This window comes from Salvia splendens, chromosome 8 (assembly GCF_004379255.2).
Source record: "Salvia splendens isolate huo1 chromosome 8, SspV2, whole genome shotgun sequence".
In the NCBI taxonomy this organism is placed as follows: domain Eukaryota; kingdom Viridiplantae; phylum Streptophyta; class Magnoliopsida; order Lamiales; family Lamiaceae; genus Salvia; species Salvia splendens.
The window spans coordinates 28,014,274-28,028,678 of NC_056039.1; the positions used below are offsets into that span (position 1 = coordinate 28,014,274).

The following is a 14,405-nucleotide window of genomic DNA, read 5'->3' on the forward strand; positions in this document are numbered from 1 at the left end:
GTCCAACATGATCGGACAAAACATGTGGAAGTAGATAGACACTTCATCAAGGAGAATATCGAGGCAAGAATAGTTGAGATGCCATTTGTTAAGTCCGAGGACCAGCTAGCTGATATTTTGACCAAGGCGGTGAATTCAAAGCTGTTTCGAGAAGTATTTTGCAAGTTGAGCATAGGGAATCCCGTCGCTTAACTTGAGGGGGAGTGTTGGAGAAGATCGCACCATATCAGGAGGAAGATATGGGCAAATTATCTTTTTACCTTCTTTAGGAGATATGCAATATTTGTAATTATGTTAATTAGGTTTACCTTGTAGAGCAATCCCTACTCCTATATATTGGTACTCTATTTACAATGTAATAATCAGAAAATAATATACAATACGAGATTACCGATCCTTTAAACACTACTCACCTTGCAGCTTTTTAAGATCAGTGAGGAAGTTGTGATTGATGCCACTAATAAGGAGAATATAGCTCGCCTGATTAATCATTCGGTAGGCTCTTGTTTTTTTCCATTGAATTTCGTTACATTTGAATACAATGTTCACTTCACTCTATATGCAAATTGATGCAGTGCATGCCCAACTGCTACGCGAGGATCATGACGTATAGTACTTATCGCTAGATCCAATGTTTCAGCTGGTGCTGAACTAACGTACGTGTAATTAATTTTTGGTGTCGTTTTTATTTATACCATTTGTTTTCGGACAGGAGGATGTTAACTCGTATCGTGTGTGTGGGCAGGTATGATTATTTGTTCGACCCAGACGAGCGTGAGGAGGTTAAAGTTCCTTGCTTGTGTGCTGCTCCCAACTGCCGCAGATTCTTGAATTGAATTTGAAGACCCTTTTTTGTTTCAATGAGGAAAAGTTTTTGTCATAGCATTAATTGTAATTTCTAATCAAATAATGTTTACCCAATAGTGATTCAAATTATTTCACATTCTCAGTTTTTTGTTGATAAACAAAATCAGTAGACATATCTCTACCATGGTTTCTATTTTGATTATGTCAATACATAAACACCAAAAAGTACAAGTTTGTAGAAGCCAATTAATTGTCTGTACACTTGGTTATCGATGCTTTACAACCAGAACCAATTAGGCAAGAAGCAATGAAAGAGCCATGAAATATGAAAGATGGGAGATGATGATGTGGGGTAATCGCCTTAATTGTCTTGACAATCTATATTAATTTCTGACAAAATAAGAAAATATGTTGAAGATAGATTCCATGTGAAATGCAGCTACAAGAAAACATGATTTGCTTGGAGAAAAGCGTAAGAAGCCGATGAGCAAATACATGTAGTGAAGCTGTGAAACTTATTCATTTTGCCCGTTCTCAGAAGCTAATGTTCCACAAAAGTTGTATAATTGATACTATCACTTAATGATGTTTTTTGAAAAGTACATCTATCAAGCGAGGCAACATCTAATTTTTTGACTGATTATAGGATATGTTTTTGCCATTTGATGACGTATTGTTTGTTCTCTCCATTAACTGCTGTTAAATGGAGTAGAATTTGTTTAATCAGATCTTTACCTTTTTTGTTTCCCTATTAGAAAAAGTTGTTGTGCTCATATCCTTTAATCAATTAGGTGGGTTTTGCTTCCTTGATGAGGTGAGTTGTACCATATTCATTCTCAGAAATGCCTGAGAATGTGAGTTCTTCTCAGTATTTGTTAAGAAAGCTGTACTGATTCTTCATGTTCCCTTTCAACAAGTTTGTGTGGATTTTATTTACAAGACTAAAGAAAGAGGTGTTAAGAGTATCTCATCTCACGCTCCAGTTAGTACTTTATCGTCTATAATATGACAAGTGTGGCGCCAAGCATGTGGTGATCTTGAAGTCAACAATGGCCACATTTGGTTCCTCTCTTTTCTTGCTATCCTCACAAAGGCCCTCCAATTCTGCCTTATGACTTCGTGCACCGCCTTCAAGTAGTTGCTGGAGTCGTGGTCCCTTATGATCGTCCCTTGTGAGCCATAGGCCGTTGGGTCGCTCAGCGTCTCTAGGGGGTGAGGCGAATTCAGAAACTCCCTAAAGGCACGCTTGGTTAAAGAGGCATTGGCATCGTGCAGCTCGCAACGGGTGGGGTGGAGACGTCTTGTCATGTGGCTGCAGGATGAAGACCTTCCCAATCGGAGTGTACAACACTTTCTGAATAAGCAACAAATATCAACATCTTTCCTCTGCTTTTTCTTTGATTTCTACTGCAAAAGTGGAGAGCACTTATATTCTTGTTGAGGCAGGGATGGGAACGGAACGTGCCACTCAAACGCTTGAGCAGCTGCGCGACGTAGTTAGGGTAGTTGCAGAGAAGGCTCTTGGCACGATGTCTCGATGCATCATCACGCAACGCACATGGCTGTCGTCCAGGCCTAGCTGCTCCAAGATCTCCACAGAAGACGAATGGCGATCCGAATGTCACCACTGGGAGAAGGTTCCCCACCTTCACTTCCTTGTTGGTAAGAAGCATCAAGTTCACCAGAAGGGCGAGGCTACCGCCTAGCGAATGCCCTGTGAATTGGAACCTCGCCCGCTCCCCAAATCTCTTTATATGCTCCTTTATCTCCGGCTTGAACTGCTCATATATCCCCTTTGCTGCTTCGTATATTCCTCTGTGAACCAACACATTTGTCCCCTGCATATCCATTCATCACACTCATCGTCGTCATCGTTGTTGCTTATTTGAAATAGCTGAATTCTTAACCACTATGAGTCTATGACGAACCTCAAATTTAGTCGGCTCGAAGAAGTGATTCGCCTGCCATGATTCCAATGAGTCTGATCCCTGCAGTTCATTCATACCATGTCATTGTCAACACAAAATGAATCATCATTATCATCACTAGTTTTAGGCTTTTGGGAGTAACCCAAAACAAAACAAATTCGTGTAGTTTTGACCCAGAGCAGACAATATCAATCAAATATATGCATGAATTATTGATCAGACCTGAATGACGAAGGAGCGGGTGTAGATATCAGAATCATCACACACAAACCATTCGCACGGTGCGGAATGGAGCGACTGAAGGTCCTTGGCCGCTTTCTCTTTCTCCTCCTCCCTGGCCGCCACCACCGCAGTCATGGTCGATGCAGCCACGCACGCCGCCCTCTCCGACTTGTTTTTTCTCGGCTCGATCTCGCTCTCCTCGTCTTCACCCAGCTCTGGCTCCGCACCCAACGCTATGAGGTTCCTCGCCTGCGACTGGATGTACGATGCGGCCGTGGCTGCAATCTCGTAAGCAGCTGAGGGCGAACACGACGCCCCTGAAATCTCCGGCGACGATAAATCCGGTTCGACCTGGCCTCTGATGGTCGCAGCAGCTGCCTTCTTCTCGAGAGAAGATGTCACGAACTCTAGCCCATAATGCCTCTTCAAATCCTCCCTCTGCAAAATTTATTTACTATGTTAGTACTTACTATTCAATTATTCATACTAAGTAGTACTCCCCCTCCCCGATTAAAACCTGACACGAGTTTTAAGAAATGTAAAGAAAAGTTGGTTGAAAAAGTTAGTGTAATGTGAGACCCACTTTTTTTATATTAATTTTATAATAAAAGGTGAGTGAAGCGAGTTAGTGGAATGTGTGACATGCTTAGAGCATCTCCAATGGCGGACGTCCGGTCGGACATCCGCGACGGGCGACCGGGACTTCCGCCATTGTGGCGTGGCAAGTCGGATACGGACGTCCCGTAAGGACGTCGGATGTCCTCGGACGTGCGGGCGATGGGCGGGTGGACGTCTGGGTCGGACGTCCGATATTTAATTTTTTTTATTACTATGTAATTTTTTTTGTTTTATTACTGTATAATTTTTTTTTCGAAGCATGTATGTTTTTTTTAATGAAGTTGTTAATTTTTCCCGTTCGTATTCGTGTTGAAATTTTATTTCCGTAAACGTAAATTGTTTTATTTGTGAATTTGTGATTTTTTTATTGCGGGAAGTTCTAGTGGGAAGGGCGATGGGTAGGGCGGATTGTGTAGGGGAAGTCCTAGTGACGTGGCAGTGGGATGGGAAGTCCTAGTGACGTGGCAGGAGGTGTTTTTGGGAAGTCCTAGTGGATGTCCGAGTGGGACATCCGGGCATTGGAGATGCTCTTACCATTTATGGTAAAAATGAAGTGTGACTCTTAATTGGGGCAGGACCGAAATAGAAAAGTGTGACTGGGATGGCGGAGTATTACGAGAATAAATATAATATTTGTCTTCGCGCACGGCGCACCTTCATGTCCGGGGATCACATACTCCATGTTGCACAAGAACACATACTCCATGTTGCACAAGAAAGCGAGCTGTGCGAAAAGCTTCGTATCCGACCACGACACGTGTCTCAACAGAGACGAAAACGTCTCTCCATCGACGCCGCCTTCGTCTTCCTCGTAATCAACGTCGCAGCCTCCTTCTCCGTCGCCATCCTCATTTACATCGAAGCTCTCAACGTCGTCGTTTCGGTACCCCTTCCATTTGTTCCTAAGCTCCACGATCATCTCGGTCCAATTCCCTCGATTCTTCCCTTGATGGATCTCAATTTCATCAATCTCTCCGACACTCACCTCCTCCTTTCTCGTCGTCTCCGGATCGAAGAGAAACGACTTCAGCGTCTCCGGAATCATGGCGGCTCCGGAGAGCTGAATGTTGAATAAACGGCTGTTGTTGCGGTTGGGCAGCGAGGCTCTGGCCTTGTGAGAGAGAAGGTGGTTGTCGGAATAGGAGCGCCGCATCACGCCTCGCCTCTGCAGGTCCTTAGTCGAAAAGGACCTGCGGAGGACGCCGCCGGGTGTCGGAATCTGAGACAGCGCCGCCATTGGCACCGGTGATATAATCTGTTGATGATGTTAAGATTATTAGATAATGCTGGTTGATGGAGAAGGTAAACAACATGAGGTTTGTTTAGCCTGAAATCACACAGGAAATGGCAAGGCCTTCTTAAAAAGAAAGAAGCTCTACTCGTCGTTAGCAACGACGGATCTTGCAAGATGCTGTTTAATTTACGTGTTCAAGAAACTACGTGTGTGTGTTTGGTGGGGCAATATTGACCAAACAAATTTAAGTAAGCCATGTTATTTTTAAATAGCTATGATTTAATAGATCTAATTGCATTTAATTCGACACAATGCAATGTAAATTTAATTAAACCAAGTTTTTCGCATGGAATATTAACACAGTATTGTAATTTAGGATCTTAGGGGGTATGGAAAATAGTAGTGGTTGAATTGAAGCGAATGAAAAAATAAATTTAATTTTCTATGTCACGTAGTATTGGAATTGCGGTGCACGGTGGCTTTGTGGGCATCACAAGTTTGTCTTCTTTGACATAGTAATTCTCAGTTCTAGATTGAAGCCAAGTGTAATTACATCTCATATTAATTTCTAAAGGTATATGATACGAACCTCTATTATTATTATTTAGTTTAGATATTATAGGGATTTAGCATATCTTTTTCTATATCTTTGTTTTCTTATTCATTAAGTCAGTAGCATTATATATAGGATAGACTGTTATCTTTTTTATTCAATCAATCAATTAATGAAATATTTTCTCCCCCAAAGATAACGTGTGTTTTCCAATCCTAATTTTGGATTCCCTCCGCCGATCCTAATTGGACGCCGAAGTATTCTATCAATCGCCGAGTTATCTGCCCGACGGGAGCAACTCCCGCGCACAGAAACTCTGCAATCGTCCGCCGAGCCTGTTGGTCGCCGGAAATTTATCTCCACCGCCGAGCGAACTCGCCGCTGGTGCTTGTTAAGGGAAACACCCTTAACAACTGGTGCTTTCATCGTGATCTCACCCTCCCACCATCTCGAACCGAAGCTACACAGCTGCCCGACGGAAAACATTCCGCGCACAGCAACTGCTTTGGTTGTCGAGTCCCGCCTGTCCGCCGAGCTCTAGCCGCCGGACAACTCTACTTCTGCAACGCACGACGGGAAGGATTCCCGCGTGCCGCGTCGAAGTCAGCCGATCATCATCCACCACAGCCACGCCTCAGTCCGTCAACATGTCATACGACTGTCACCGTCGTCAATACGACCCTCCTCAGGTCGCGCAACAGTTACATCCTTACCAGCCGATCCGACCACAACGTGCAACCTGCTGGGACCCTCCGGGCAGCCGCGATCCACCGGGTATTCCGCCCTATGATCAGCCGCCACCCAAGTACAGGCGTGAACCCTACGGTCCGCCGCAAACTCACCAAATGGGGTCCATTCAGACACGCCGCCCCACCTGTTGGGATCTTCCCGGTACCCGACCACTGCCGAGTTTCCAACCTTATGACCCACCACAGTCAAGGCAGCCTTCGTGTTGGGAACCACCGCCCCACCGTGCATCGCAAGGATACTCAGATTATGAACTCGTTTCCAGTAAACTAGATCGCGTTTTGGACAGATTGGACAAATTCGATGCTTGGAGAGACGCCACAGATCGCCGCTTCGAGAAGCTTGAGAAGTATCCGAGGCGACACCAACATCTTCATAATGGCCGCGCCGAGCAGCCTACATACCAGTCACCGCAATCCGACCGATTTTTGAGTCACGGCACAGCTCCGTTGACTGCCGTTGCCCCGCCACGGTCCGGCTTCACGCATCGGCCACAACAGTCCAGCAAGTTTATTGATTCGGGGAAGCAGCGTGGTCTACCCACTACTCCCACGATAGTATTCGGTGATGATGTTCCCAATGACACTACCGATGTTCACAATGATGACGCTTCTCTTGATGTTCCAAATAACGAGTCCCCTGAAGAGTTCGTCAGGGACGAAGGGATTGTCAAGAACGACAATGAGTCACCGCAAGTGCTCGTTGGGGTATATGATGAGAAGATTGGTGAAAAGGAGGAGACATTGCTAGAAGATAAAGAGGAGGATGGTTCTATTGGTGAAGCGGAGAAGAAAATCGCCTCACTCAATGTTGTTCAAGTGTCATCCAAAAATGTTGTTGGAAATTGTTGGGGCAATAAAGGAGATGGTGCTTACACCGATTTGCCCGTAATTGCTTGTGTCTATGTGGATTTGAATGTCGGTGATGTTCCAAGTATGAATCATCGATCAACATAGCTCGACAAAGATGCAAGGCGGATCCCTCCGAGTAATGACATGCCATGCTTGGGCATTCTGGGAGGCGTGGACAAGCTTTTCGATTTAGCAAGGAATTTTTCCGACAAAGTTGAGTCTCCTTTGTTGATTTTTTATGGAAGTGAAGAAGGGAGATGTTCATCTGTTCGGTGTGTGTTTGATCCAGGAGGAGTTGCCTCGCCGAAGCTTCTGCTTTCAACTCTCCTTTTTGCTTCGTGGTTCCCACCTTGAGGACAAGGTGGATTTTACCCGTGGGGGAGTTGATACGAACCTCTATTATTATTATTTAGTTTAGATATTATAGGGTTTTAGTATATCTTTTTCTATATCTTTGTTTTCTTGTTCATTAAGTCAGTAGCATTATAAATAGGATAGACTGTTATCTTTTTTATTCATTCAATCAATTAATGAAATATTTTCTCCTCCAAAGATAACGTGTGTTTTCCAATCCTAATTTTGGATTCCCTCCGCCGATCCTAATTGGACGCCGGAGTATTCTATCAATCGCCGAGTTATCTGCCCGACGGGAGCAACTCCCGTGCACAGAAACTCTGCAATCGTCCGCCGAGCCTGTTGGTCGCCGGAAATTTATCTCCACCGCCGAGCGAACTCGCCGCTGGTGCTTGTTAAGGGAAACACCCTTAGCAGTATATAGCTTACCTATGACCTTGGACGAATTGATCTCGAGAATGAACCAACATACCAAGGAAACAAAACTAACTGATTAAAAAAACTCAAAGTTTCTAAATCTTGTTTATTTTATTTCTTAAAGCTGCCATTACAACTAGCAATAAGACCTATATATATACATATATATATATGCAACAAAAAATCCTCTTACTAATTTGAAACGGAAAGATAAATCAATCCCTTAAAGGTAGAATTATATCGAAACACAACTTCTAACTCTAATTGGAAACGACTGCAAATAAATTCAATCCCTTAATGGGATTGAACTTAACACAAACAAAATAATTAAAATTAAATTCAAAACTAGAAAACAACTAAAAGATAAACTCCTATTGCAGGTCTTCATCTTTAACGTAAGAGGGCTCACGCATGTATCAATGCGATTTACCCAAAATCGAAAGGTTTTGGCAGATAAATTCCTAGTCGTAAAATCTATCTGGCTTAGTCTGTATTATATACGAAACATTGTTTGTATTATACATGAAACACTGACATTCCAACGACCTAATTCTTGAATTCAACATTGAATAATGTGGCTAATATGATAAAATATGCCTCTTAGATCGTCATATTTGAAGAATGACTGACTTGTTGTGGCAAAAATTGATATCAATCTTTAAATTTGTGATTTTGAAGATCACTTTCAAAATCGGAAATATCATACGTCCAAAGTTTATGTTTTTAAAACCAATATTGCTAAAACAATGGTGTTAATATTTTGCAATGCTAAAGCCATTGGTACATACAGATAGGCCTTCCAAAACAAATTTTTTTTTTAAATTCTGATAAACTATATATCTAAGAAAACTTTGTTTGTTTAATTCGTTTAATAATTAACCGAGTTCAAATCTGACGTGCTCTCAAATATATCGAAATTAGGTTCGGAACGAAGATAAATACTATCTACTTTTGCTTTATGAGGATTGAATAATTAGATACCAACAGTTGTTATTCGATTTTTTAAAAATAATTGAATTATGAGTTTCTCTTTTAAATCTGTTGGAAAGAAATCACAAGGTGATTGATTCCAAATTGATTATATACCTTAACTACCAAATTGATTATATACCTTAACTAGAATAGAATCATCAATGATCTAGTTTACCATATGTAGCATTAGTCTTGTCTATAAAGGATGTAACCCTAACACATATTGAATTAAGCAATAAAATTACCTTCTTCCGATCCCTTGATCGTTTCTTCATGGCATCAAGAGTAGGAAGATCTCTGGCTCAGAGAAATCTCATCATAGCCGTGTAATACCCTTCTTGGCCTTAACCTAAAACCAAAACCCAAATCTCATCGAAAATGTCAGACACAGACGAGGAAAAACAAACAATTGAATCCTCAAAATTGAGGACGAACAAGAACGTCACAGTGGCGTTCAAATTAAACGGGAAAAACTACCCGTTGTGGTCGCGATTGATGAAAGTCGCGATAGGAAGCAGGAGGGGATATTCACATATCCAAGATGAACCGCCGGAACCAGGCAGTAAAGGATATCGGGAGTGGGAAGAGACTGATCTGGTGGTCTTTTCGTGGATCATCGAAAATATCGAACATGATATTATCTCCGACTTCGCTCACCATCAAACTTCCAAGGCGCTGTGGGATAATCTTGCGATTACGTTCGAAGGAAAGACGGATCCATATCTGATTTATGACCTGGAAGACAAAATAATATACATGAGACAAGGAAGTTTCAATCTCAAAACATATTACCGTCTTCTCCACGGATTGTGGGTAAATATCGATCGAACTCAGAAGCAACCGGTCACGTGCTGTGACAAGGGGATCGTGCAATATCGACAACACGCGAGTGAGAAACGACTTATCAAGTTTCTCACGGGTCTGAACCAAGAGTATGACCACATTCGACGGGAAATCCTCAAAGAGCAGCCGTACCCCTCAGTCGAAGAAGCCTGCGGATGGGCGAAGAAGGAGGCGGCTCGACAGAAGATCATGCCACCGACATCCGCTCCACCCACCGGAGACTCCTCTGGCGTAGGAAGCGCCGATGCATCATCGGGGGAGATAGGCTACGGATTTAGAGTACAGAGGGACCGACCAAATAATCGAGGAAGCCAGCAACGACCGCCACCAGCCGGAAACGGAGGGAGACCGGACAAAAGCAAACTATGGTGCTCCCACTGCAGGAAGAACAAGCATACAAGGGAGACATGCTTTCTCCGGGTAGGATACCCGGAATGGTGGGATGAAAAACAAAGGGCACGAGCCCAAGGAAAGCTCGCCGCTGTCGGAATCGCGGAGAACAACCCGCGACAGAACTCATCAAACCAGAACAGAAAAGTAGCAATTGGAGGAGGGAATCAGGCTAATAACCCTCCCCAACCAGAAATCGGCGGTGGTAGTGGTGGCGGCGTCGGAGGCGGCATCCGAATCGGGAATTTCGTGGAACAAACCGGAGCAGCGACGGAAATACCCGAATCCCATAGCATGTTACCTAAAGTGTTCGGATGTACAGCCTATGTCCATATTCCCAAACATGAAAGAACAAAATTTTCTCTGTGTGCTACTAAATGCATTTTTGTGGGGTATGGGATAAATCAGAAGGGTTATCGGTGCTTTGACCCGAGCACTAAGAAGATTATCACCACCATAAACTGTACATTCGTGGAAACCGAGTTCTTCTACCCTCACCCCCTTAGCAGTCAGGGGGAGCAAAATCCTTAAACTAATCATGGGGACTGTCTAAGTTGGTTTGTGTCACCTCCAAGTCCTTCAATTGCGGAACCACCAGAGACTATAGCGGTCGCTGCCGCCGAGCACGCCCTCCCACCAGAGTCTCCTCAACCACCTCAAGATCAACCTCAACCGATATCCCATGTATCTCCTATACCAATGTCTGAAGAAATACTGTAGTTAATATTAACACTGCAGAGGAAGAAGAAGAGAATAATACCATTGATAGTGACACTGGGAAGTATGTCCTTCCCAATCGGAGTACTCGTGGCATACCTCCAAAATGATACTCTCCCTAGAAGATCGGTACAAAGAGAAGATATGGAGTTGCAAATATTGTGCAAGGAAATTTGAGCAAGATGGTACGTGCGTTTGATGCGGCACTATATGAGGAAGAGAAAATTCCGCAAACTGCCGAGGAAGCAATGAGACACAAACACTGGAGAGAGGACATGTTTACAGAGATGAAAGCATTGATGAAAAATAACACATGGGTGAAAGGAAAACTGCCAGAAGGAGTCAAAGTTGTGGGGTGTAGATGGGTGTTTACTATCAAGCGAAGACCAGATGGTTCAGTCGAGAGATATAAGGCACGACTTGTAGCGAAGGGATACACTCAAACATACGGAGTTGATTACGCTGAGACTTTTTCACCAGTAGCAAAAATCAACACAGTCAGGGTACTATTCTCGATCGCAGCTAACAGAGACTGGCCACTTCACCAGTTCGACGTGACCAATGCCTTTCTGCATGGTGAACTGCCTAAACCAATCTTCATGGTTCCTCCCCCAGGATTCGGAAATGAGTTTCAGCCTGGAGAAGTGTGCAAACTCCAGAAGACATTGTATGGACTTAAGCAGTCTCCAAGGGCCTGGTTTAGTCGATTCACTGAAGTGATGAAGAAATATGATTACAAGCAGAGCAACTCAGATCACACATTGTTCATCAAAAGGAAGAATGGGAAAATCACGTGTTTTATCGTCTATGTTGACGACATGATCATCACATGGGACGATGAAGAAGAGATCGGCGAATTGAGGAAGAACTTGTTCAAAGAATTTGAGATGAAGGATCTGGGTCCTCTTAAGTATTTTTTGGGAATTGAAGTTCTGAGATCAGAAAAGGGAATCTTCATCAATCAAAGAAAGTATATCCTCGATCTTTTAGCAGAAGTGGGAATGGTAGACTGCAGACCGGCAGGCACCCCAATGATACAGAATCACGGATTACAAATAGTGGAAGGAGCGAAGCTCACAGACAGAGGGAGATATCAGAGGCTGGTAGGGAAGCTCATTTACCTCTCTCATACTAGGCCTGACATAGCATATGCTGTGGGAGTAGTAAGTCAGTTCATGCACTCACTACAAGAAGATCATTGGGAAGCAGCTCTCCGGATAGTGCGATACTTGAAAGGTACTGTGGAGCATGGAGTGTTATTCGAGAAACATGGGCACTTGGAAATCAATGGCTTCACTGATGCAGATTGGGCAGGAAACCCAAATGACAGAAAATCCACGGCAGGGTACTTTACGTTGGTAGGAGGAAATCTTGTTACTTGGATGAGCAAGAAGCAAAAGGTAGTTGCACTCTCAAGTGCAGAAGCTGAATTCCGTGGAATCAAAAGTGGCCTTACTGAGATACTGTGGCTAAGGAAGCTCATGACAGAACTTGATCTATATGTACCAAAACCATGTAGACTGTTCTGCGACAACAAAGTCGTGATTAGCATTTCTGAAAATCCCGTTCAGCACGATAGAACTAAGCATGTGGAAGTCGATAGACACTTCATCAAGGAGAAAATCGAAGCCCAGATATTTGAGTTTCCATATGTAAAGTCGGAAGATCAGTTGGCCGACATTCTAACCAAGGCAGTAAGTTCCAGATCGTTCAAGGAAGTATTAAGCAAGTTGAGTATCGGAAACCCCGTTACTTAACTTGAGGGTGAGTTGGAAAGAAATCACACAATTAAGGTGATTGATTCCAAATTGATTACATACCTTAACTAGAATAGAATCACCAATGATCTAGTTTACCATATGTAGCATTAGTCTTGTCTATAAAGGATGTAACCCTAACACATATTGAATTAAGCAATAAAATTACCTTGTTCCTATCCCTTGATCGTTTCTTCATTAACGGTCAACGAGCAGTTCATAGTAATCCTGTCATGCTTCTTCACCATCAAAATCTTGACCTTCCCTCCTACCACCGTGTAACTCCCCAGCGTCAGCATCCCCGAATTTATATCCGATCCCAGCTCCGGCTGCCCCGTCACCCGATCCGCGATCACCTCCACCGTCACGTTCATCCTCGCCGTCCGCCGAGCCCTCGCCTTCCCCGCCGGCCCCCTCGCCTCCCCGATCTCCGTCCCCCTGTAGTACAAAGACGACGTCATTTCAGGGTACCTGAACGACGCGTAGTTCGGGTTCTGCACCGACACGTCTGCGGTCAGCGACATGTTGCTGCCCGGCTGCGGCGTGGTGGTGCCGTTGATGAGATCCAGGCGGTCTACCGTCACGCCGTTGAGACGGATCACGGGGTCCTTCCAGTGGCGGAGGGAGAGGGGACAATGGGGGTACGAGTGTACCCCCAAATTTTTTTTTAATAATATTATATATTTAAATATAAATTCAGAGAGAGAGAGGATGGTTTGAGTTTTTAAGAGGAAAAATCGTGGCAAGTAGCGATAATTGAGGTGTGGAATAATGGGTATGACATAAGCTGTCACTGTCGGAAGCCCCACAATTTACATTATTTTTTTAAGATTCAAACATACAAACAAAAATACAGCTTCAAATATTCAATCATTTCTTATCTTTAGTCTACACTTTCCAATTCAGAAGTTTCCGTTGGAAGTTTTAGAATTATTACAAACGTTTCTTGGAAATTTCCTTTAGTCAAGTAAGGTTAGCGGTGACTTTTTTCAAAAATAGATGTGTTAATGTGTTACTCCATAAATCATAACCGAAATATTAAAATTGGTCGCAAAATTTATAAATTTAAGCTTTGTAGTCAGTATTGATGAAAATAATTTTTTTCAAACATTGATTTGATGGACCTTGAGTGCCAATTTGATATATTCATTGGGAGATATGAGAAGTGATGAAGACTTTCAGAATTTGCGAGATATTAGTTCTCTTTTGGTGAAGCTTGTTGAAACAAAAAGATATGTGGTTTATTCGCGTGTGGTTTTGCTTATCAAGTTGATTTTGATTCTTCCGGTTGCCACTGCAAGTGTAGAGAGAGTGTTTTCTGGAATGACGTTTGTGAAGAATAAGTTGAGAAATAGAATGGGTGATCAACCTTTGAACGATTGTTTGGTCACTTTCATTGAGAAATATGTGTTTCTACAAGTATCCGACGATGATATAGTGAATCGTTTTGAAGAAATGAAGACTCGTCGAAAAATAAATTAGATATAATGTAATTTATTTTTGTATTTTGAAATGTATGACTGTAAAATTTGTATATTTCAAAATATACTGATTTTAGTATTAGTTTTTATTTTTGGTATGTTATATAATGATTTATCATATGACTCGCACCCCCGAATATAAATTCCTGGATCCGCCACTGGGTCCTTCACCTTGAAGACGGTGAAGATTAGGATTACTATTACTACGGCTTGGATGAGGAGGACGGCGCCCACGCAGGCGCAGCATCGGAGGAGCCGGCGCCTGCGGTGGTTTACTGGGGTGGCGGCGGCTTCGTCGTCGCTGCTGGTGGGACGCTCCGAGGCGGGGGCTAGAGGCCGGATTTGCTCGGAGGTTTCCACCATTGGAGGGAGCTGAATTTGTGGAATATTTTTTGTTTGGTATGGTTTATATTTATATAGTGATTGTGGATGGAGTGTGTAACCATTGAAATTTTGTGGCATGCCAGTGTTGAATTCATGCTTTGACCTTTTTATACATGATGACAGTGTATCT

At 43.1% G+C, this 14,405-nt stretch overlaps 1 protein-coding gene and 1 pseudogene across 1 annotated transcript; both read right to left on the minus strand.

Annotated features, from left to right (window-relative positions):
* Positions 1–1,766: 1,766 nt before the first annotated feature.
* LOC121744199 lies at positions 1,767–4,657 on the minus strand (annotated as a pseudogene).
* A 7,929-nt stretch (positions 4,658–12,586) lies between these two features.
* LOC121746016 (late embryogenesis abundant protein At1g64065-like) lies at positions 12,587–14,254 on the minus strand. Its single transcript, XM_042139956.1, has 2 exons — positions 14,051–14,254; positions 12,587–13,018 (listed from the first exon to the last, which is right to left on the minus strand). The coding sequence occupies exons 1-2, from the start codon at positions 14,252–14,254 to the stop codon at positions 12,587–12,589; spliced, it is 636 nt and encodes a 211-aa protein (XP_041995890.1).
* Between the last annotated feature and the right edge of the window lie 151 nt (positions 14,255–14,405).

Excerpts from the sequence above, each read along its gene's own strand:
- LOC121746016 (XM_042139956.1), bottom strand. The coding sequence starts at position 14,254 with ATGGTGGAAACCTCCGAGCAAATCCGGCCTCTAGCCCCCGCCTCGGAG. Across the intron at positions 13,019-14,050 it reads TCTTCAAGGTGAAGGACCCA|GACCCCGTGATCCGTCTCAA; the intron begins GTGGCGGATCCA and ends CGCCACTGGAAG.